The 26,415-nt window shown below is 36.1% G+C and overlaps 1 protein-coding gene across 2 annotated transcripts in view; it reads left to right on the forward strand.

Annotated features, from left to right (window-relative positions):
• Positions 1-26,415, forward strand: part of UNC13C (unc-13 homolog C) — a 598,728-nt gene that overhangs the window by 310,620 nt on the left and 261,693 nt on the right. For both annotated transcript variants that reach the window (XM_060169334.1, XM_060169325.1), the window contains 3 exons: positions 5,844-5,912; positions 7,571-7,660; positions 13,430-13,558. In XM_060169334.1, the coding sequence (XP_060025317.1) occupies positions 5,844-5,912; positions 7,571-7,660; positions 13,430-13,558 (288 nt within the window). The remainder of the gene's footprint in view (positions 1-5,843; positions 5,913-7,570; positions 7,661-13,429; positions 13,559-26,415) is intronic.

The following is a 26,415-nucleotide window of genomic DNA, read 5'->3' on the forward strand; positions in this document are numbered from 1 at the left end:
TCCCTAATCTTCTCTGTGGTTGTCTACAGGACAAGAAATGCTTATATATAAGACAAGGGCTATGATAGAGATGCACAAGGTAGAGGAGGCTGGAAAAAGGGAAGGGAATAGAAAGACAAATGCTTCAGGATCACATAAGAGGAATTCCTAGCATAAATCTGTTGTTATAACAATTCGTGTGGCTGTGAGTTTTTCTCAGAATTTCTCAGCATTCAGGTTCTGATGTAGTAACATATAGCAGAAGGTTGAAATTTCCCCCCCACACACAAAATAGAGATGATCGAAGGGTTAGGGAATTAGCATATAGGTGACACTATCAAAAGGAAGTTGAAGTGATTCACCATGGGATCTAGGTTTGATAAGTGGTACCATGATAGAGACAGAGATAAAGGATTTGGGTAGGAACATCATCCATGTAGTTAAGATTTCAAAGGGGGAAGCCTCAGGTCCAAGATGTATCTCTAGGAGTAGGTTGTTGAAAACTGAGTGTAAAAACAGTGGTGTACTGGAGCTAGTTTGTACCTGCTAACAGGCAGTGATTGCTGAATTTTTAGGACTGTTGCAGGCTGGTTGTTGAGTACAGCCATCTTGAAACTGGAAATACTGAGAGTATTTATACCATGAAAACTGTCAAATGCTAAAAATCAAGGCTTTTTTCTTTTGGAGAGATGGTTTTGTTGCACACCCTTGAATGCAGAGATTGCTGGGAGTCAAGATTATCAAAGAACTTGATTGGATAAAACATCTCCATGGGTGTTGAAAACACCGTGGGTAGAGCAAGAGTTGGAAAGGAAGAAAACTCCATGAGGTGGGGGTCAGTTTTTCAACTTTGAAGAAAAGTCCTTAGGAAACTTATTTAGTTAGTTATCTTAAGACACAAATAGCAAATTATTAGTAAAATTGATGTTTAGCTCAATTTTTTCTTGAGCATAGATACCCTCTGACATAGCCAGTGCCCTGCAAAAACAAGTATGCTAAGAAATATTTCCTTTTCATTACAGGTATTCTTTTATTTGGTTGCTTGTTCATTGAAGACATATTTATGTGATACCTCATTTAAGGCACTATGGCAGGTAGTAGAGGGACTGAAAGATAAATGTTTACCTCTGTTCTCTGGGTCTTATACTCTAATGGGATAGTCACCTAACCATGTGTAACAGTAACCATAAATCACTCCCCAAATGGGATAAGTGTCAAAGGAGTTCATACTTGTAAATTTGCTTTGAGATTGAGGAGGAGAAAGTGATGGATACTCTTCAGAGGCTCATGGAAGCTTGCCAAAAGGAACAGTGCTTTTAGGAATGAGTAGTATTTTTCAAAGTCCAAGAGGTAGAAGGAAAACTACCTTAGGTCTTTGAAGTAAAGACAAGGAGAAGATACAAAATTAAGTTCAAAGTGTGTGTAAGGTAGCCTGCCTAGTGAATAGTGCAGATAGAATAAAAGATGGAAATATAAGGGAACATTGTGTTACTGGATCGATATTAGATTGCGGAGGCCGTTTAATGCCCACTCAGATGTTTGGACTTCATTCTTGAGGCATCGTGTAGAATCTGATTGAATTTCTGATTTAGAAAGGTCACTCTGTAGAGGAAATGTTGCAGAGGGGAGAGATAGAATGTATATCAGAGAGCGATTCAGCTATACGGTGATGGATGGGAACTAGATTTGTGGTGGTGATTGCTTTCTAGTGTATACAGATGTCAAATTATAATACTGTTTGCCTGAAACTTATATAATAATTTTAAAAAATCAGCACTTCCTCCTGATCACACAGCCATGCCCCCCAACATATGTGTTCCTTTTCCAAATCCCTGGGAAACCCGAACTTTCTGATAAAGTGACAGGAAATGCTTACAATCATAGAAAATGCAAAAAAAAAAAAAAACATGATGTCTAAAACAATTTGCAAAAAAAAAAAAAGAAAAGAAAATGCTCTAAAAATAAAAAAGGGAGGTTAGGACCTAGTGTCAAGAAGAAGCTTGTCTAAAGTTTAGTCAGACTGAGAGAAACGTTAGGTTTTCATGCTCAGTGAACAGTAATATCTCAGTGCTTTTCAAGTTTACCTATTAAATGACTTCTTATATACTCTTTGAATTTATGTCATCTATTAATTAGTGTGTCATTGATAGCATTGTTTCAGTGGCATTTTATAATTTTCTGGTATCTCTATTGGTATCAATATTAATCTCAAATCAACAAGAAATGCAAATGTATTTGCAGTATGTTCATATGATTAGCATTAATTAAATTATAAAAAACTTATGAAAATAGCTTACACATTAATTCTACTTGAAATGTTTCTGTTCTGCTTAAAGAATGGCTGCTTTCGATATGATCTGGAAAAAACTTTTTATAATTTGCTGGTTCAGGTCAGAATAATTTTATCCTATTCTTGTAAATTTATGAAAACCTAAGAGCAGGTTGCACTTGCAGCTAGGGCTCCTCCCAGGGAAGCTGAATCAAGCGAGGACCCTGAGAGCTTAAGCATCATTAGCTTCAGGTTAAATCTGCTGCTGCTGGACTGAGATACTGAGAAGCAAAGGAATGGGAGAGAGAAGCTGCAGATGATGCAGAGGTTTTTACACACCTTCTTTATAAGAGCTTTTCCTTCCACGGTTCCCAGTGTCCTAGGGAAACTTGCTAAGAGTGTCCTTGTGGGGTAGTAACTGCCTCCCCCTACTCAAAGTCTCCCCTCTTCTCATGGGTCAAAACTGGCCCACCAACTGGTTTTGTACAGCTCATGAGCTAAGAATGGCTTTTACATTTTTCAATGGTTTTTAAAAATCAAAAGTTGTCATTTGTGATACATGAAAATTATATGAAATTCACGCTTCAGTATCCATAAGCAAAATTTTATTGGAAAACAACCATGCTCGTTTGTTTATATATTGGTTATAGAAGCTCTTGCGCTACAATGGCAGAGTTTAATAGTTGTGACAGAGACCACAGAGCTGGAAATATTTACGATCTGGCTCTTTACATACAGTTTGCTGACCCCTGGTCTAGAGTTATTCTTGTCAACTAATTACACCTAAGTACTTGATAACAGATAATGCTTAATGTTAATATTATAGATTTAGCCCCTAATAGCAGACATATGTAGTCCTTACCAAATGCAAAGAACTGAATAACGTGACAGTTTCAGATATTGTGGCATGTCCCTCGAGAAACATTTTTTTTTTTTTTTTTTTTTTGGCGGTACGCGGGCCTCTCCCTCTTGTGGCCTCTCCCGCTGCGGAGCACAGGCTCCGGACGTGCAGGCTCAGCGGCCATGGCTCACGGGCCCAGCCGCTCCGCGGCATGTGGGATCCTCCCAGACCGTGGCATGAACCCGCGTCCTCTGCATCGGCAGGCGGACTCTCAACCACTGCGCCACCAGGGAAGCCCGAGAAACATTTTTTAATCGCACTGTTTTCTTGTTCCTCAAATCACACCATGTAGGTGATAGGCCTCCTGTGCTCTCACAAAGGCAATCTCACTCAAGTTAAATAGAAGTATGGCAAATGAAATAAAATTTCAGGCTGTCCTTCTGTTTAAAAAATGTCTGTGAAAATTCTATCAGGAGCACACTTTTAATTTCACATCATCTGATATTGTTCGGGATTTAGCGACAACATGCCTGGCAGTTTTCTCCACGGTTTTCTGTTTTTCTGGAATGTAAATTTTCCAGCTGGGCACTGAAGACCTAGGTTGGAAGACTAAATGTGTGATCTGTATCAGTCAGAATTCTGTTCAGCTGCATGAAATAAATTCAACAAACCTGACTCAATATTCTTTCCCATGTAACCTAAGTCCAAAGGTAATAAGGAATTCAGGGCTAGTACAGCTGCTCAGGATTGTAATTTTTTGAAAGGGTAGGCAGACAGAGTTAGGATGAGGTGTGGAGGCTCCTAGCTTCCTGCCTCATCATTCTTACCGTTTGTTTAGCTTTTCATCTTATAGCCACGGGATGACTATTTGACCTTGTAGTATCTCATCTGAGTTTAAGGTGAGTAAAAGGAGAGAGACACAAAGGGCAAATGGAAAAAAGGCCTAACAAAGAATTATATAGCAAATACTAATACAACAGCTCTGCAGAGCATTCTTTTAGAATCTTTCTAAATAATAATTCATCGGTAATATGCTGGCTGGTTCCATCCCCTTTAATAAACTGTATACATCTCATTGGCCAAAATCATGCTACATGGCCATTGCTAGAGTAAAAGAGGCCTGGGAGGGTAGGTGTTTCATAAAGGACATATTTGACTCTTGAGGTTCCGTTAGGAAGAGAAGAAGGGATATCGGGCAGACAACCAGAACAGCTGGTCCCACTGTACACAACAAGGCCAGTGATTTGGGTCATAGCGTGGTTGACTAGGGTCATGTCAGCTGTCTTAATGATTCATACCGATCACAGAGGTCATATAAAGCATCCAGAGACTGACACAAACACATTGATTTTTACAGTCGTTGAATGATTAACTACTATGGCCTAAACCGATGATTGTAGCAGCTCTTTTATTTTTCTATTTTGATTGAGATCCACTGACCCACATTGATGGAGGATGGGGGTTAATCAAGGGCAACATAGGTCACCTGCTACCCTAGGAAGGTATGATAGAGAGTAAGAAAGAAAACTCTAAGACATTCATCGTATTTTCCGGCAGCTTTACTGGAGAGTCTTGCTTGCCTAACAAGATAGCAAGCTTCTGGAAGGCAAGGGTCATTTCTTAGACTCCTTCATTGCCTCCACAAGGGTTATTAACACAGAGTCAATACTCAAACTTTGTTCACTGATATATAAACCTGATAAAAGGCAGTTTATTCAGAAAATTGAAGTTTCAACTTAGGAACAATTTATCAACTCCCATTAATATTCATCTCATTTCATCAAGATCAGTGACTTAAAGGGATAAGAGTTATATACCCCATAAATCCAACTTGTTCGTGAAACGACTAGGAAAAATTTCTACTTTTGCTAATATATTCCAAAGTGTAATTTGGTGTTTACATAATATTAGTCTAGGGAGGAGCCTTTAGTCATTTACTACCATCCCCCTATTTTTTTTTTTCATTTTTATTTAGGAATCGGAGACTCAGAATGGTGCTTTGTCTATTGTAAAGTTTTCATGTGTGACTTTGATGGTTTTTTACCTTATCTAATTTATTTAATCCACACAACTATATCCTTATGCTTATCAGCAAAACGTTTTAATTCTTATCCTTTATCATCTTCAAATCCTTCTATGAAGAAGTCAGTCCATCCCTGATACAGCATCAGAGGGAGGCATCAGTAATTTTTGTTGACCTGATATTTTATACTTTTTTAGCACTAAATCTTAAACATACTTTAAAGGCAGTCGATCCTTTCACATTATGAAGTCCGTTACCAAAAGGAAAATACTTTTTGAAATTGTTTTTGACACAGAGAGCAGCTAGTCCCCCTTCCATAGGTGGGAGAAGTTTAAAAAAGCTATAGTTTAATTTTGGGGAGGTGGTGTGGTGTGTGGAGGTGGGAAGAGGGGTGGGTTATATTCTCTTGTTGACTCATACTGCTATGAAGGAGTACAGTGGCAATTCAGTTGTCTGGACTCTTTCTTCATGACTCAGCTCTTTGGATACTGTCTCATTCATCACAGAGAGGCAGTGTGACTTACAGGAAAGAGTGGATTTGATGTCAGAGACCTGAGTTTGAATCACTGCTATGTCACATACCAGCTCTGTGATCGTGGAGAAATCACTGACATCTTTGAACCGTCCTTTCTATCAAATGGGGACATTAACTCAGAGAGATTTTGTTGTGAGGACTACATTTAGAATTATCACTGATTTCCATTCTCCTATTTTGTGTTTGCTTTTCACAGAGGGAAAAATTCATAAAACTACTGGACCAGTTGCATAACTCTTTAAGGATTGACCTGTCAAAGTATAGGGTATGTACAAAATTATTTGCCTAAAGGTAAAACATGGTGTTTGGCTCAGATGATTTCTTGTCACATTGTAAAAAAAAAAGTTATCCACTATGTAATGGAAAAGTAAAGGTAATGATCTTGGAATCTTGGGTCCTGTCACACTAGACGGGTCCCCTAAGTAATCAAGTAGACATCTCTTGTTTAGGTACCTTGCTCCACATCAGCGTGAAGTACTCTGTGTGTGTGTGGGTGTGGGTGTGGGTGTGTGCGCACTCATGTACAGGTTTAATTTTATAATTCTTTTAATAACCATTGGATTGAGTGGCCCTCAGCTAATTCATGAAGTAGACATGTGACCCAGTCCTCATCTTAAAAGCTCACCCCTTCTTACTAAGATATCCAGCTGATATTTCCTCAGCTTTTGATATTCCTTCTGGGATTCACCACTTAATTCACTCCTAGAGCAATACAATGTGCGTTTTTTGAAGCTGTACAGAGTTCATTGTCAACAATTCTGTACTTCACCTGCAGGTGAAACACACACAAACTCACACATTCACAAATATATTCATGTGTGTGTCTGTGTTTGTAAACACACAGATATAATTTTATTTAGAAAATAGTTACCAAAAAATTTAGTTATAAATTTTATTTACCAAAAAATCTATAGTAATAATTATTGCATTCTTTAACAATTTATTCTATAATAAATATCTTTCCATATTTGTACATATGTATCTTTCTTACATTCAATTTTTAGTCTCTTATTGATGGATCGCTTAACTGCACATTTCCGGAAGTTACAATACCAAATTTTGTCAAACTTACCTTTCATGTCGGAACTGGGGCCAACACTATGAGAAGGGAACTGCTGTGACAGGCAATGAAAATGATATTTGGGGGCAAGAAGGACCTTGAGGCCGCCTCATTCATCATCACTTTGACACTCCAACTCTGCTTGAGTTCATGAATACCCAAAAGTTACCTGTGGTTTTCCTAATGGCTCTTTAAAAAGCCTATCTGAAAGCACGTTAATATGAGAAATTTCTCAATGCTGAAATTGTTTCCTTAATATTTTCATAATTCCTTTCCTTTCCTTTCTTTCAAAATTCTGAACATCTGCATTTTTATCTCACATTTCTCACCAGACTTCACTAACAAAAACTTTTTGTTTAAATCTGCAGTACTTCAGGGAGAGACTATGCAGTGCAGTCTTCTTTTCTTCTTTTTTTTACTTTTAGCTTCTTTGTGACTAAAAGTAAATATAGGACATGTAAAATTTCCCAAAAGGATTTTGGAAAAAATAACCCATCTTGAGAAAATTATAAAAAATATTTTCAAATATATGCTCACCCTCCCTCTTTCAGCAGGAAACCTATTTTGTGAAACAAGGATGAATAACCTCATAACATTGCATTAATGATATTATTTTGTACATTTTTATTACATGGTGGGAATAAATAGAAGAATATGGCTTTCTAAGAGTAAGACAAGAATACTTCCAACTTGTTTATTTTCTGTGATATTTTACAGTAAAAATATTGTGAGAATACTGTGGTGATACTTTTTAAATTTTACACAGTTTACTTACCATTTTCTTTCACAGAAAGTTGTAGTTTATTTGCCACTGCAGACTTAATGCTGATAATTTACCCATTTTCTGTTTCCTAATTAAACAGGAAAACTTTCCCGCCAGCAATGCTGAAAGATTGCAAGACCTGAAATCAACTGTTGACCTGCTAACAAGTATCACCTTTTTTAGGATGAAGGTACATCTTTTATTTTTGTCACTGTCTTCGTGTGACATAACATTTATTCCCTGGTAGAGTCTGGTTTTACCCTGCTCTCTCTTTTTTTTTTTTTTCCCCGGTACGCGGGCCTCTCACTGTTGTGGCCTCTTCTGTTGTGGAGCACAAGCTCCAGACGCGGAGGCCCAGCGGCCATGGCTCACGGGCCCAGCCGCTCCGCGGCATGTGGGATCTTCCCAGACCGGGGCACGAACCCGTGTTTCCTGCATCAGCAGGCAGACTCTCAACCACTGCGCCACCAGGGAAGCGCTACCCTTCTCTTGATCAATACTGTTCATCCCCATTGATTAAGATGTGGTGCCTTTGCCTGAGCTAAATGAATCTTCCAACATAATGTGTGTTGAAAAAGAGATTATCCTAGACACTTAAGATATTCTGATACATTTGGCTCAAATTTAGTTTTAAGTTAAATTCATCTTAAGCAGAGCTCTCTAGTGAGTGGACGTGACACTTACCGGAAAAAAAAAAATCCCTAAGAACATTAAATGGAAATGGAGTTCACTTTGCATTTCAATTTTAACTGAGATGTCTTGCCGATTTTTTCATTGCAAGAGAATAGTCTCTTTTAAGTTTACCCTAATTGTAGCAACTCCCATTTCCTGCACTGAGAATGTCTATATAGGAATATGTGTGATTGTTTAATCCATTGGTTTAATTAACTGTTACCTACCAACCTATGCAAATATTTCTTTTTAGGTATATCTTCTCTGCTTTAATAGCAAGTTGTCTGCAATTATAATTTGGCTAGCCGGACAATTCATTTCTTAAAACTACTTGTCAGGCTATGGGCTAAACATTTTTGCCCTTTGAAAGAGAGTTTATGATTTTTTATTCAGGAAATTCCTGTACAGAAAAAATTAGAAATAATTATTTTTCTTCTTTTCAGTTGCCCATGATTATCTTCACTAAAACAATAAAATTGGTATTTTATAAGAGAGAAAGAAAACAAAACCATAGTATATAAACCATCCATCCTTTAAAGTTCAATTAAAATTCATTTGGTTTGAAGTCATGGTAAAATTAGGTGACTGGCATAAATAGAATTGACATCAATTCTGATCTGCTGGCAGTAGCTGCTGGAACAGTGCATAGAGGGTGATAGAACTGATCCAGGCTCTCATTGACAAGTGACGCCTGCCATTGCCATTGAGGGGGGTAGGAAAATGGGAGTGAGGGAGGGGAGTGCCAGCACAGTGCTCAATACCTGCCTTTCCTCAGTCACCAGCCTTGCAGTGTATAGGAAACAAAATCATTTCAAACTTGCAAGTCCTCCTCCCCCACCCTCACTACCAGCTGATGACCTTGCTTCTGATTTCACTGGAAGAACAGGAGCAGCTACTGGACAGCTTCCTCAAGGTCTGACCACATGCTCCCGCCACCCACCCATCTACTTACTTAGCTGCATCTGTGTCCATATTCTGTTCCTTCTTTTTTTTATTATGATTGCTTAGCTGTTTGTTCTCCTAAAAAAAAAAAAAAAAAAGCTGTATCTTCCACTGATGTAATTAATTTCTTCTCCTGAGTTACTAAAACAGTGGTCCAGCAATCTTCCTCGCTCACCTGAATTATCAGTCTTCCACACTCTACTGGATATTCCCCATCACCAAACGTGCTATTATTTCCAGTCCTAAAAGTATTGCTTGACTCCATTTTCTTCTACAGCTACTACCCTTATCCTTCTTTTCCTTTAATACCAAAACCCTTCAAAATAGTCCTTTTACTTTTTCTTTCCAATTTATTTTCTTGAATTGTCTTCTGAACAAGTTTTCTCCTTCTTTTCTCTTTTTCTCCTCATTATAGACAGTAAAATACACTCTTTTTGTCATAGTGATGTATTAGTTTTGACATGTGTGGTTGTATTAACCACCACTACAATAAAGATATAGAATAGAACCGTCCTATTAGCCTCCAGTATTCCCTTGTGCTAGTCCTTTATATTCAATCCCTCTCTCACCTCCTGATCTGTTATTGTCCCCCTATGGTTTTACCTTTTCCAGAACATCGTGTAAATGAAATAATAATCTATGTAGTGTAACATATTGGCTATTCAGCCTTCTTCCTGAGTGTATCTACAGTTCATTCCTTTTTATTGCTGAGTAGTAATTCTTTGTTATATATGATCTACAGGCATTTGGGGTATTTCCAGTTTGGGGTCATATCAAATAAAACTGTTAAAAATATTGATATATATATTTTTGTGTAAACATAAATTTTCACTTTCGTTGGATAAATAACAAGGAGAGAGATTCCTTGGTCATTTGGTAAATGTATGTAAAACTTTACAAGAAATGCCAATTTCAGTTGTTCTACATCTTCTGGTAAAGCTCTTGGCATTTTCCATGATTTTATTTTATTTTTTTAGCCATTCTAATGATGCCAAAAACTCAGCCAGCCTCTGTGCACCAGTGTCAAATCGAATCTCAGAGACAGAGTTTTGGGTGAAGTAGAAAAGCATAGCTTTATTGCTTTTCCAGGCAAAGCGGGGACACAGTGGGGTCCTGCCCTCGAAAACTTTGTGTCCCTACCTGGGAGTATTTGGCAAGGAGTTTTATAGCAACAGCTCAAGGGTTAGGTTGCGGGTAAGATTAGGGTGTGTGCAGGACCTGCACTCCTTTAATCTGGCCTCAGGTAGTCTGATGAGTTTCTGTGGTTCCTTTAACCTGGTAGCCTTCTTGAAGAGCTTCTCTGGTTCCTTTAATCTGGAATGAAGAATGCTGGCATCTTCCATTTGTTGGGGGTTTTAGTTCTATAAAGAACTTAAAGATATTGTTATGTGTATCCCTGAGGCAGAACCACTGAGCTGGCCCCAAGGCTGCACTATTGTTTCTTGACTGCTCCTCCCTTGTCTCGGTATCCCCTCCCTTCCCTGATTAGCAACTGTTCTAATCTGCCCTTTGGAACTCAGGGAGGGTCATGGAGGCTGGAGTCTATTCCCTACAAACAAGAAATTGGGGCGAGAAAGACTTCCATGACCAGGAGCCCCACAGGGTCCTGCTCAGTTTCACTAATAGGAATGAAGTTATATCTTATTATGGTCTTAATTTTATTTCTTTATTAATTAACAGTGTTGATCATGCTTTCTTGAGCTGATTTGCCATCTGAGTTTCTTTTGTGAACAGTCTGTTGAAATGTTTTGCCCACTCTTCATTCTTATTGTTGAGTATTGAGTTCTTTATTTATTCTGGATACAAGTCTTTTGTCAGGTACTTTATTTGCTGATGTTTTCTCCCTGTCTGTGTTTTGTCTTTTCATTCTCTAAAACTATCTTTTGCCTAGCAAAAGTTTTTAATTTTGATAAAGTCTACTTTATCAGTCTTTCTATTTACAGGTAGTGCTACTGACGAAACTAGGGTCACAAAGATTTTTCTGTGTTCTAAAAGTTTTATTTTACCTTTTACGTTTAATCCTGGGTTCCATTTTGAGAATTTTTTTTTTTTAATAAGTTGTGAGGTATGGGTCAGGATCATTTTTTTGTATATAGATGTTCCGTAGTTTTCACACCATTTATTGAAGCGATCATCCCTTATTCATTGAATTTCATTCGCATCGTTATAAAAAATCAATTGATCATATTTGTTTGGGTCTGTTTCTGGACTCTCTATGCTGTCCAAATGTCTATACTTTTACCATTACTATGCTGTCTTGATTACTGAAGCCTTATAACAAATCTTAAAATTAGATAGTTTTAGTCCTCCACCTTTTTTGTTACTTTTCAGAATTGTTTAATAGATTATATTAGTTCTTATTGGGATTTTGGTTGGGATTGCATTAAATCTATAGATGAATCTTTAGAGAACTAAAAATTTTTAAATATTAAATCTTCAAATCCACCCTTATTTTTGGAACCTACTCCAATTAGACTTTTAATCCATCACTTCACCAAAAATGATCTTGTCAAAATCACCAGTGACTATCACTTTGCTGAATCTAGTGGTCAGTCATCAGTCTTCATCCTACAGTGTTCAGTATCACGTAATATATTTTATCAATCCCTCCTCCAGGAAAGCCTTTCTTCCCTAGATTCCAGGACACCCCTCTTGCTTCTTTTTTCTCCTATCTCATTGGCTGCCTTTTTTCTCTTCTCCATTGCTTTGTTCTTTCTCATTTGTCTAATGTCATAGGGCTAGAATTACCCAGCGTTTCTTTTTTGGACCCCTTCTCTTCTCTGTCCATACTCATCTAGTCTCATTTCTTTAAATTCTTCTCTAAGCTAATAATTCTCAAATTTATATCACTAGCTCAGGCATCTCTACTACTCCAGACTCATTTACCCAAATGTCTGTTTGAAATCTACTTGTATGCATAACAGGCTTCTCAATCTTAACCTGTCATAAACTGAGCTCCTGATCTTCTAAGCATAGTCTTGCTCATCTAGGTTGAGACCACTTCCAGTGTACCAGTTATTTAGGACTAAAACCTTGGTGTTAGGCCACCCCCCATAGGCCGACAAGGCCTGTACTTGCCCATCTTCAAGACCAAAGAAAGAATCCGGAATCAGCAACAGAGACGTCAATGGTTTAATGGATGGGGGATCTTATGTGTCTGAAGCAAGGTCCTGGAGTGAGACCTCACTGTGTGCTCCAGGCTCTTGGCTGGCCATGAAGGCAGCCTTCACTCCTGGGAGGAAGGGGAGGTTACCAGTTATAGGGGAATTGATGTCAGGTTGGCCCCTCAGTTACCAGGGAAACCAGCAGAGGGGCATATCCCTCACCACCCCTTTGATAGGTTTCCATCGGGGCTAAAGTTAGACCAATCATTAGCTGGGGCCTGGGGCAAGTATGTAGGAAGGTCAGTCAGGTAGTAGAGTGTGGCTGAAGTAGGCACTCGTGGAGCAGGAGATGTACAGAGAGCAAGAGGACAGCCGTCTTGGGTGACCTGATCATATACTTGGGGTGTCTTTCTCTCACACTGCTCACTCAATCTGTCAGCAAATCCTGTTACCCGTTCCTTCCAAAATTAACCAGAATAGAATTTCTTCTAACAACTCCTTGCTCTACCATAGTTCAAGCACTGTCTTCTCATGACTGAATTATTGAACTCTTCTCATCACTGGTCTTTCTGCTTTGTCCATAGCCAGCCTTAAGGCAGCATAAGGGAACCTTTTAAAAAAATAGGTCACTTTGCTCTTCTGCTCAGATAGTCTACTTTCTTCCCACCTTGCTCAAAGCTAAGGTTCTTGGAGTAGTCTATTTGTAATTTTTCCACTGGTCCCATCCTGTTACTTCTCTGAATTGATCTACTATTGAAGTCCTTTGTATTAAATTCTATTCCACTGAAACACTTTCTATCCCTCTTCTTCGGTTTATTTTTTTTTTCAGCATGCAACATCATGTAATATAGTTTACTGATTTCTTTTGTTTATTATCTACGAAAATTTAGCTTCACGAGGAAAGGGATTTTTGTTTCTTTTGCTCACTGCAGTATCACCATTGTCCGATGTATAGTAGGTGATGATAAATATTGTTGAGTGGTTGAATGGAATGAATGAATGATATTGTGATTGGTCACTTTAAATATTTCTATTTGAATATTTACAACTATGCTCGTTTTCTCTGAGTTGTTATATTAGGACGTTAAGGTGGGTGTTGAAACATTTAAAACATTTCTAAGACCACATTTCTCCTGAATACAGAAAGTTCAACTAAAAGTGTTTATTGAATATTGTTTGATTGTTTATATGGTTTATACAATGTTTTATTTTTGAATTTAAGAAAATATTTTGTCTACCAGGTTCTGGAGCTGCAAAGCCCCCCAAAGGCCAGCGTGGTGGTGAAAGACTGTGTCAGGGCTTGCCTGGATTCTACGTACAAGTATATTTTTGACAATTGCCATGAACTCTATTCCCAGCTAATAGACCCGGTAAGAAAAGATGTGTGTCTACTTTCTGTTCTAATGTCTTCTTCCATAAGTTTAGAATGACAGTAAGTGGGAAAGTATGTTCATTCAACTTCACGTTAACTGCAGGTTTTAAGAATTTCCATATCTTTTCTTCACATTTGAACATCACTTTCTTATATATGAGAGTGAAATAATTTACTCCTTAAAATAACTTCATGTATTAAAGGTGGATATTGTTGTTCAAGTTTTTCAGGTGAGGAGTTCGTTTCAAAAGAATTAAGTGATTTTCTCAAGGTCACACAGTGGGCAAGTGGCAGATTTGGGACTAGAATTTAGGATTTCAACTCCTACTTCTATGTCCTTCCCCTAATTCATCTGCCTCCCTTATCATTTTTTCTCATAAGACTGATAGATTGGGACATATTTATAGAACAGGATGGTAACATTGTCACATATGTAAATTTATTATTAAGAAATATTTCTAAAAAGAAAATACAGAAAGTAAATCAAACATGCATATACTTACCACGTAGATGACCAACTGTTAACATTTAGCAATATTTGCTCTGCTCTTTATTGTTTAAAGCCATTAAATGTTAGACATAAATTGGCATTTCACTTTGTAGCTCTTGCAAATTCCATTCTCCTCCCTTCCTCTTCCTTCAGAAATGAACACTGTTTTAATATTGGTGAGTTTGAACGTCTTTTCACATATGCTCAATGAACACTTCAGTTTTATTTTCTGTATATCGCCTATTAATTCCTTGCTGATTTTTCTCTTGGCTTGCCTGTCTTTTGCTTATTAATTTGTAGAAAATTCTAAAATATATTTTGGATACTAATCTTCATTGGTTATGTAATTTCATATATTACTTCTCTTTATATGTGATGTGTCTTTTTGTTGCATTGAAGTTTTTTAATGCACACTATGATTTTTATATATCACTATTACTTCTATAGAACTATTGTTTGGGGATGGCTCTTTAACATGTATCTATTGTCTATCCACTTCTCTGAAGAATGCAGTTGCTCAAATAGATATTGAAAACCGTGCAGTTACCTGTGGAACTTCCTGGTTAGTTGAGTGGGGCAGATTCTAGAAAGCCGATGTTGGATGAAGGCGCATAGGACTCTTTCAAGCTAGGTTTGAGGCTGGGTTTCTTACAGTATTCATCCTTTCTGGGGTCACTGACTCCTTAGCCTAATAGGAAAAAACATTAAAGCTGGAGTCTGTCTTTGTATAAGCAAAACAACATAAAACCACATAACTGTTCTTAACTTTAGCTTAACATTCCCACTATGTGTGCTCTTGTTTGGAAACTTGGTTCTCTGGGATTTCTAGGGATTAAATTTTCTCTGACTTCAAATCTCCCCTTGGGTGGCTTTCTGATGTCTTCCCTTTGTCTATTCCCTACTCTCTATCTTCCTCCCACAAAGCTCTTTCAATTCTTCCTCTACATTTTCAACATCATCTTTATTCTACCCAAAATATAAAAATTAAGCTTTTTATTGTACCATATAAGTTACCCATACATAACTTTATAATCAATCTTACCAGGCTTTACCACCTTTAATTTCCTACTCCTTGCAATTCCAAACTCAAACTGGTCCCTCTCATGAGCCCTAAACTCTATTATTTTCTATGAACTGGCCATCTTCTTTTACATTCATGTGTTTATCCTGTTCTGTCTGCCTAAAATGTTCTTCCCCCATCCTCTGCCTTCAAAAAATCCAACTTAAATATGACCTCCTCTCGTACTAATTCACACTCAGTGGATGAATCAAATCATCACGGTCAAGTGTCATACCTTATTTAGTGTCTTTCTAATATGTTAATAGTAAAATAACAGCTTTATTTATATAAGGTATATAGAAATACGTGCAGTTCCCATAAAGCAAACATACCCCTAATAAAAAGCAAATAAATTATCACGTCAAAATGAATCTAATGTAGCTTAATATTTGCTTACTTGGCTTCAAAAACAATGTTTGCATGATTTTCTAACTAACTGGTATTCGTTTTATGTGGGCAGATTTATAGATTTTATATGAAATCTTGTCCATGTGGAGATTGTTTGGAGCTAAGCTTTAAATCTAAGAAAAAGACTTTTCCTTAAACATTGTTATCATTTGAAATTCTAAAGAAAGCACCCATTGGGCCTGAATAATGTAAGAAACTAATACTCCCTAGAGCCCTTCTGGAACCATCTTGGAAAAATTTTAATAATTAAGGCTTATCTCCCCTCAGTTGGCTGTAACCCCATTCTCCGAGGAGCTCAAGTTTTAAGACCTTTTTCCTTCACACTATACATCTGAATTGTCCTCAAATTCTGATGACTTTATTTTCAAAATCAAACACCTTATCTTCACAATACATCCAGAATCTAACCACTTTTCACCACCTTCATGCTCCCACCTGGTCTGAGTCACCATTGTTGCTCACTTGGATTACTACATAACTTACTAACAGAGCTCAGTGCTTCTACCCTACAACCTCTGCCTATGTTTAACAGAGCAGCAAGAATGATCCTTTTAAAAAGTAAGTCAGATTATGTCATTCTTTTCCACATAATATTCTAAAGTCCCTTCATTTTAGTCATGTTCAAAGTCCTTTCAATGGCAGTAAGACCCAGGATCTGCCCATATTGCACCTTCCACCCCACTTACTCTGTTACTCTGTCCTTACACATACCATCGTGAATGGAGAGGAAAGTAACATGAACAATGCTGTATCCCTGGTACCTGCAACAGTGCCTAGATCATAGTTGGTGCTCAGAAATGTGTTTGTCGAATAAATTGAATGAATGAATAAACAGTTACTTTTCTCAAACGATACAATAATAAATTACAGGTTATTTGGCCCTTTATAAACAAGACTGAAAGAAGTGCTCTATCATAGGAGACTCTCAGTCCTTGCCTAAAGCCTCTTGCAGTTGTATGGGGTAGTGTTGCAGGGTCCTGGACAAGATATGGGAGGAACTGATGAAAGCTACATCTAGTCCCAACCCTTAAAAACATCCTGAAGTTTCCTCCAGCTCTCTTTCTTCTGCGTAGTAACCTGGAAGGACACACATTCCACATGGTATGGATTCCAGGTGGAGGACGGCTATCCAGCCAGCTTCAGCAATAACCCATTACTGCAGTAACTTATTGAGGTTAGGAGATTTATCTGTTACCACAACAAACTTGGCTTATTTTGACTAACAGACCTTCAAATCCATTTCCAACCTGCCTCCCAAACTATCTACTTAAAACATATATGACTGTCCTATCTGTAACCCCCATTCACTCATGGGATTAAGTCTAAACTTTGCAGTTATTCAGAGGTCCTCTAAGATGTGAGCTCTGACTAGCTTTCCTTATTTCAATGTAATTTTCCCCTTGCTTTCTGTGATTCAGGACACTAAACTCCATGATGCCTCCATCCGCATTGTTTTTATCTACCTGGATTTGCTTCACCTCCCCAAACCCCTTCGTGGCTAACTCGAAGCCGGAGTTGCCGGAGTTGCTGCTGTCTGCTCTCATGATACCCTGACATGTCACCACTAGCACACTTACCGTGATGCATTTATTAGGAATATAATGTAATATTTGTCTGGCTTGTCTTCCCTACTAGGCTGTGAGTTTCATCTTCGTAGCCCCAGTGTTCAACGCTATGCTTTACACAGAGTACAGTTGATTAATTAGTAAGAAAGAAATTTTATAAAAACAGCACTCTGTAACTTATTTATATTCTACTTCACTGACTCCACTTCAAAGTCTGTGGTCAAGAACATGATGTTTGAACCCCTGAGTTTAGATCCTGGCTCTACTGCTTATTAGTTTGGTCGCCTTGGATGAGGTAGTCAGCCTCTTCAACTCTCAGTTTCTTCATCAGGACATACTTTTAGTATTCATGCCACTTCTGTTTTCATCTGAGTTCTCTCTAGATAATGTAATGCCTGAAACCAAGAAACAAGAGTTTCAGGGTTGTTAGGCACAGTATAATTCTGATTATTTAAATGTAGAAGCTCTCTTTCTTTCTCCAAAGGGGTTTTGAAGAACCATATAAAAATAGTGCTCAGAATAAAAATGAAAAACAAACTTGAGAGATAAGTTGAAATTGTTGCAGTTAGAAGAAATAGCTAAAGAAGGCTGGTTGCACACCCATGGAGCAGGTTTTACCTTGGGTGAATCACCATGCCCATGTTTGTCCTTCAGTTTAGCAAAACTAAGAACTCAGGTGTGGCAGTGTGGACATAGGTGACTGATCTCTTGCATAAAGACACATGAGGATCAATCTATAAACTAGCCCAATGTTCTAATTATATTTTTAATTAATAATGAGTTTAAGAATCTCTCATAAGCTTATTAGCTTTTTGAGTAACCATTTTTATAAATTACCTATTCATAGCTTGTGCTTATATTTTAAAATAGAATCTCTTTTTCTGGTTGCTATTCTAAAGTTACTTAGCTCTTTGTCAGCTTTTGACATTGCAAAGATGTTCACAATCCTTCATCTTTATCTTTGTCACAGCGTACATTTGTAAGAAATTCTCATTTTTAATGTAATCAAATTGACCAATTTTTCTATTTAAAATTTGGAGTATTAAAAAGTCTTTCCCACTCACCTCCAAATAGAGGATCTCCTTACGTGGAACTTAATAAAATGAATGTGTTCCAGCTTCGTAGTAATCACCGTTAGGATTGTCCAACTAGTTCCCCTGCTGTTGCTCCTAAAGCAACCTTCAGATTATGGATTTTCTTTTCATACAGATGATCTTCCAGGAGAGGACAAGCCAATACATTTTCAAGTCTGTTTGAAATGTTTGGCCTTTTTTTTTTTTTTTTCCTATCTTAAAGAAACTGTCATTTGTTCCCTGAGGTGTCCTCAGAACCTGCACTAGTGCCTGGCATATTAGAGTGCCTTTAGAGTCCTTTTGTTTCCCTCCCAAAACAAATTTCCCTGCCTCTTACCTCTGAGGCAGTCTCTATTATTAATTTGATTTTAGCTTTCTGGTTCATCTTTATGAACATTTATTATACGTGTCTATTAACCTTTTGAGTATATGAGTATGTCTCTCTCATATACCACATTGTACAAACAAGCAGTGTAGTGATATGGTTCCATGTACTAACTCCAGTACCAGACTAAAAAACGTTTAGTTATTTGGTAGGAATGATTCTGTAAATTTTAAAGCTTGGTGTTACGTTTTGCAAACTATGTATTCTGATACATTTAGGTACAGTTTATTGATTTTTTTTTTTTACAGCTACCTATCACATAAATACACCACAATTTACATATCAATTCCAGTGTTTCACTTTTACAAATAATAGTGCAATGAATATCGTAATGCTTTTAAAGAACAGAAGAATGCCTTCCTTTCCTCTGCTTTTCCATTTCTACTATATATAATGCAAACTCGATTGTACCATGTGGTCAAAGCACCCTCTATTTTTTCACATCTTAAAATGTCCTTCAACTTGTCTGATTCCCACAGGAAACACTGAGTTTAGTGACAATAGAAACTATTTTGTTTATTATTGAACTTGTAGTACATAGCTCGGTGCCTCACATACAGTAGCAGAAATCAGTGAATAACTGCTTACTTAATAGAACTTCTATGCAAAAATATCTGTATGTATGCAGTATGTTACTGCTATTCGTTTAAAAATTTTGACCAAGATATCTTCTGAAAACTTTTTTAGAAAAAAGAAAACACCCTTCACAATATCTTAAATTGGCAACTTACATGAACGTATGCATGTCAAGTTTCAGAAAGTTTTCCTTGATTTGTAGATGTGTACTTTTTCAATTATTTTAGCCAAAAAAGTTGCCATAGCTATTTTTGTTTGTTTTTTCTTTTGTTTTTGCTCTAGTCAATTCTAAATAATTCAGTAATAATAGGAAAGTTTAAAATGTGACTGAAATTTACAAGTGGAAAAATTTCAATTCTATAACTCTTGAGATATTATTTAAATAGTAATCCTTAAGTAACTAGCTAGAAAGTGTCCCTGACTTTTCTTAGATTTTTTTTCCCTTGCAATGGACTTTCTTATGCAATCAGTAGCATTAGTTTAGGGAATGATATTCATTCTGAAAAGAAGGTACTTTTTCACTACCTCCTGTGATTATTGTCATTACACTAGAACTAAGTAAATACAGACACATTTTAAGTTAACTTTTCTTTAAATTTTATTATAAAATATGTGGAAGAAAGTTTATAAGTAGGAAGTTTCTTCTTAAGTGCCAGCTTCATAAGCAATATATAAATTCTTATAAAATGTTCAAAATGAGTGGTATCTTATTTATTGATGAAGAAGACAGGAACGTGAAAATCCAAAACCTCAAAAATTATTAGACTGTTATGTTTCCATCATTGTGTATTTCAATTTTTCTAACAAAGTGAGGTCAAAAATTAAGCCCCAAATGAAACCTTAATAAATTCTGAGAGGATAAACAACATGCAGAGTAGGTTGTGCCAGTAAGACTAGTGTAATCTTGATTCTGAAATTGGATTATGACAATATTCGAAAAGAAAATTATAGACACATTTTGTAAATGAACACTGTTTTAAAAGTTCTAAATAAATTATCAAATGGCATATTTAAAATACAACCAGATCACACAATCTTATCCCAGGAATTCAAGGATTGTTTGACATTAGGAAAAAAATTTATCAATATAAGTCACTATAATAGTTATCTAAAGGGGGAAGATCATATATTTATGCAATGTATGTAGAATGAGCGTATGGTGAAGTTTGATGCCTCTTTATGATTAAAAAAGAAACTCTGAAAAAATTAGGAATGGAACAGATTTTCTTTTATTTAAGTTTACATTAAAAAAAACTATGGCTAACATTAACAGATGAAATTTAGGTATTCATTTAAGAAATAGAGATAATTATCCTATTAATACTGCTGTGTAACATAATAGTTGAAGAAATGAGAATATAAATTAGGAAAAGAACTGTTATAATTTATGAGTCATATGACTATACGTGTAGGAAAACTAACAATCTACAAAAAGCTATTGGTTCACATAAGAATAAATCTCATTCAACAAATACAAGAACAACAGAATTTCTTTACACTAAACATTGTGGCACATAGATTACTAGGAAAAGGAACAGACATTTAGAGTGTAAGGAAAATTGTCTCACCATATGGAGCTAGGGGTTGGGGGTTTGTGGGAAGAGCTGGTTTCTTGCCTAATACCATATCCAATGTGAACTTAAGAGGATGAAAAAGAGAAGTGTTACTATAATAATAATGATAGTATAGGTTAATACCTTTCTGATGCATGGTAGGAAAGACTTTTTAAAATTCCAAAGCACAAATTTTAAATAGAAACATTGATCTATTTAATTATTTTAAAATTGACAATTTATTATAAATGTACACTGTGAGAAGGATGAAAGATTGCAAAAAAATCTTTGCAGTGTCAAAAGCTGACAAAGGACTAAGGAATTCCAAAATAGCAACCAAAAAAGATAGAGATTCCATTTTAAACAATAGGCACAAAAAACGAACAGGCAGTTTATAAAAATGCTTACTCAAGAAGCTTATAAGCTTTGAGAAGTTTCTTAAACTCATTATTAATTAAAGTAATATAGTCAAAACATCACTGAGCTATAATCTTATATCTAACAGGTCAGCAAAAATTAATAAACTACATAATGCCAATGTCTCCATTTCATGAGGAAATGGAGACATTGGCGCTCTCATGAACTTTTGGTTAACATGGGAACTAGGAACCAGCAATCCTGATATTAGATCTATATATTAGACATATTTGCACAAAGATCCCTAAGAAGATATTTAGTAGAATATTCACTTTAGCATTGTTTGTGATACTTAGAAGTTGGAGGCAATCCATATGTCTTTCATAGAAGAATAGATACATAAAATGTGGTGGATTTACCCATAGAATATTATGGAGCAGTTAGAAGAAATGAGTTACTTGTTTACCTAGTAACATGGAAAGAAATTAAAAACATACTGATGAGTGGGAAAAAAAAAGAAACAGAAGGTGTTGTATAGCATAATACTAGTTAAGTAAATTTAAAGTAAACACACATCACAATAATAACATTTTACAAGATCAGAGAAATAGATAAACATCTAACGTAGTATATGATCTTATGTAGATCAGGAGGAGATGGAATTTTGGAATGGATGAAAAAGGAGTAGATGGAAGGATCGTTGGGTGGATGGATAGATATACAAGAGAGATGGATATATGAATTGTGCATAGTCAAAATATCTGTATTTGAGATTTCAATGTTTTCCCTACCTCCAGTAAAAAAAGAATACATGAAGTCTAAATTTCTGGAGAAAAATATTCTGTATTTGTGATATATTTGGAATCTAGTACCTAATCTTCATAAAACCTTTAAATTGATATAAATTTGGTATCCAACAAGTATAGAACTGGGTTAGATTTATTATTGGCACTACCTGCTTCACGTGGTCATACACAATAATAGGAATGATGACCCCTGAAACTGTATAATATTGTAGCCATAAAGCTACCCTATTAGAATCAATACTGCATTATGTGATTTTTGTTTTAATGTGTTCCCACTTTAGAAATGTTTATTCTTTAAAGGTATACATAATTCACAAATAATTACAGGCAAAAAAATCAATCTATGATGTGCTTCTTGGTATTTTTTTAACGTCTTTACTTAAGGTGTTTGGAATATGGTGTTTCATTGAAGGTTATACATGGAGTCGAGTCATCTCACAATTTATTCTTTCACACTGTGTTAACTGGAAAATCAATGGGTTTTGAATCTGTTACTTTTAAAACACATTTGTTGATTCAGATGGGGCATTTAGTAAATCAGATTACTTGAAATTCATGAAAAGTGCAGTAAACATAAAGAAGGAAACATACATTTTCTTATACTTGCTTGATTCTAGTTCAATATTTCCCAAACTGCCCTGATCCTAAGAATCACCTGGGGAACTTGACCACCTCGGACCCAATAAAATAGGGTATCTGAGAAGAATCCCAGGAATCCATATTTTAATAAGTTCTTCAAGAGATACTTGACATTAAGCAAATATTAAATAAAATAAAATTTTATTTGTCACTACTTCTAATTTTTTTCTTGAGATTTTTTTCTTTTTGATAAGTATCCCAGAGAAAAAGAAAATAAACGTCAACTGCAAATTAAATTGCACAAAGAGCTATAGTATGTAAGAAATCTGCTTAAGGAATATTTTTGCCTAGTAGTCTGTATTATTTTTCATGGCTTAGGCTGCTCTTTCCCAGCTGCCCAGAATTTACAGAATTCTTAATATAGAGTAAGTCCCCTACATACGAACCTTCAAGTTGCGAACTTTCAAAGACGCAAATGTGCATTAACCTGTCCAATCATCTAAGTTGGTTCACATGTCTGGCGTACACGTATGCACCCTCTACAACTGGTTGTGCTTTTGTGTACTTTACAGTACTGAATAGAGTACCGTAGTACAGTATCTTTATTTCAAGCCCAGGATGTCCAGAAGCAAGCATAAAAGCAGCAGTGATGTAGTTGATGATGCTAAGAAGTGCCTGCTGTTGTACTGTACTACTGTACTTTTCAAGGTACTGTACTCTAAGATTAAAAATATTTTCTTTAGTTTTTGTGTTTTTTATGTGTTAGTTATATGAAAAGTATTATAAACCTATTACAGTACAGTACTATATAGCCAACTGTGTTAGTTGGGTACCTACGCTAAATTTGTTAGACTTAATGAACACACTCTTGGAACAGAACTCATTCGTATGTAGGGGACTTACTGTAATTCCCTTTTAAGAGAAAAACTAAGGAGATGTTAGTGATATTACTGAATCATTAGTAAAATAATACAGCAATTAAGATCATAGAAGAGACAATATGGTGGTACAGACTGTAAACCCCACCAGAGCAGGAATTATGTCACTTTTGCCCATCAATGAATTCTTCATGTGTGGTATAGCATTCACATATAATAGGTATTCCAAAAACACTGAATGTAATTGTTGTGATTTTTATTTATAATACATGTAATTAAAACTATTTTTTTTCAATTTGTGGCTCTTCTACTCACTAACTAGACGTAGCAAAGCAATCACTAATTAACCATTTTCTTATCTCTAAAATAAGCATAATGATACTTTTCCTCTCTAGTACAGAACTCAACAAACTTTCATTATTATATATTTGTGAATGAATGAGTGACTTTTAAATCCTTAAAATCAGAAAGTTATATGTTTGAAAGTAGCTGGTAAATTAGAAAACAATGCAGAAACATAATTAATTAAAAGAGAAATATAGTAAAAGTAGAATTCAAGTTGAGATATCATTATTTACTCGGTGATTTTTACTTAAATGCAGACCTTGGGTTGAAAGGCAAATGTGAAATTCTAAAAGAGGAGATCAGGAACTCTGGGCCATCTAAAACGGCCCTTACATGGTAACATTTGATGTATTTTAAAAAATCAATATATGCAGCCTCCCAGTAGACATCGGTACTGTTGTCCTCATTGTTTTGACTTTATTTACATGCTTTTTAAATAAGGGGTTTGTGTGTGTGTGTGTGTGTGTGTTTAGAGGCAGAATATACCCTCCTAATACTTTTTATCATATTAATCGTTTTGGAACATCATCAGCAACAATAAACTCGTATGAGTAAAATGGTATGACGTTAATAAAATGAGATATAATGTAATGATGAGACAGTCTCCATTAAAAGATCCTTATATTTAGTAGCAGTTTTCTTTTAAAGCTCCTAATCTTCAGAACAGTGTCAAATGGAAAGTATGAAGCAAAAATACAGCAAACTATCTATTATACTAACTTCTATAATACATATGTAATTTAGCCACCTCCCATACTTGGTGTCTATACATATTCTCTAATACGTGGTCAGCAAAGGCAAAATAGACTGTTATAATCTGGTAATCCAATTTTCCTCACTCTGCAGAGCAAGTTAAAGGATAATGGAATCTCACAACGAAGTGAATTGGTCCCTTTCTCCATTTCCTTGCTGCATTTGATTTTTCTCAAATGTACTACATGGCTCTCCACGGAGAAGTTCAGCTTCCTCACCATTCTTTAAAATATGTTATTAAATATTCAGGTTTTATTCTGTTTTATTGCCTTTAAATTTTCATCTGGTGAAAAACTCTAACTTTAGTTAATTTCTTATTTTGGCAATGGTAAAAGTGGCCAAAGGGAAGCATTCCAAATCATATGGAAGATTGGTTTTGGGTTCTCTGTCCCATATGGGGAAAAGGATTTAAAAGTCACACATTCATTCACAAATATACAGTAACTAAGGTTTGTTGAGTTCTTGTTATGTGCCAGGCACTGTTAGAATAAGGAAACGAGCAGTAACAAGAATAAGGGAAAGGACGGTGAGTAGTCCTTGACTCACAGTCAAGCCAGAGAGGTAGATATTTAAAAAATAACTACACCACTAACTAAAATAAGGTCAGGTGCTGGGAAGGGAAAATACAATGTGCTGTTGGAATATATAACAGAAAGAACCATCCTAGTCTTGGATGTAGGAAAGGGTACAACTTATAATAATATGATTTCTGGAAATCTGCCATGGCAGATCCTTCCATGGAGGTATTAATTCTGGAACTATGTATCCAAATACAGCAGGGAAGTGTTACAAAACAAAAATAAATAAAACATTCTCTTAACCTGTGCTCAAAATGACAGTATGGTAGGCAGTATCTGGAATACTGTAAGATGGTCTGTTTTTTTTTTTAGCTCAGAAAAAGAAGTAACTTAGACCCATTTTTGTTGGGCTTCAGTTATCTGCTTCTACTGAAACTGTCTTCAGTAGGTCACCAAGTACCTCGACTTTGCCTAAACCAGTGGTCAATTCTCTAGCCTCATTTTACTCAACCTCTCAGTAACATTCGTTACTGCTGACTACTCCATCTTTCTTGAAATACTATTTTCTAAGTGTTTAACAACCGTCTTTACATGTTTTCCTGCAACCTCAGTGGCTGCTCCATTTTGAACGTTTTACAAACCGCCTCCTCACCAGGCCTTTAAATGTTGGAGGCTCAGGGCTCTGTTCTTGGCACTTACTCTAGCTGTACTTTGTGATTTAGTCCAGTGCTTCAAACACAAGGCAGTCCCATAAAAACCCTGGGATCACATCAACCTGTTGGAAAAAAAGGGCTGGTGTCTGGTCCAGGATGAAGGAGGTAGACCCTTCTTCAGTTCTGGAAATAGTTCCCATAAGTCCTACAGATATATAGATGGTCCTGCCTGCCTCATGTCAACAAAGAATCTTGTTGCGTTTTGCAAGTAAGTGGGCTTGTCTTAGGAAGAAATGAAGTTTTGAAATCACGTGCACCTGCATTCAAATAGAACCTTGTCCCCCCACATTAACTTAGAACAATATTGAGTCTTGGGCAAGTTATTTAATTCCTCTAAGCCTCAATTTCTTCATTTGGCAAAAGGGGATAACAACACTTACTTCATAGGATTGCTGTGAGGATTAAATGTGATAGTGCTTGTGAATAACCTTACTCATAGGTATTCAGAAGATCTTCATTTTCTTTTTTCTTTTTATTATAGTACTACTTTATTGAGGTATTATTGACATATAACATTATTATACATATAGACGTTAAGTTTATAACATATTGATTCAATATTTGTATATATTGCAAAATGATCACCACAGCAAGTCCAATTAACATCTATCACCATAAAGAGTTACAAAAATGCTTTTCCTTGTGATGAAGACTTTTAAGATCTAATTTCTTAGCAGTTTTCAAATATGCAATACAGAATTATTAACTGTAGTAACCATGTGGTACAATATATCCCCATAACTTATTTATTTTATAGTTGGAAGCTTGAAACTTTTGAACCACATTACCCATTTCA

This window comes from Lagenorhynchus albirostris, chromosome 1 (assembly GCF_949774975.1).
Source record: "Lagenorhynchus albirostris chromosome 1, mLagAlb1.1, whole genome shotgun sequence".
Lineage (NCBI taxonomy): Eukaryota > Metazoa > Chordata > Mammalia > Artiodactyla > Delphinidae > Lagenorhynchus > Lagenorhynchus albirostris.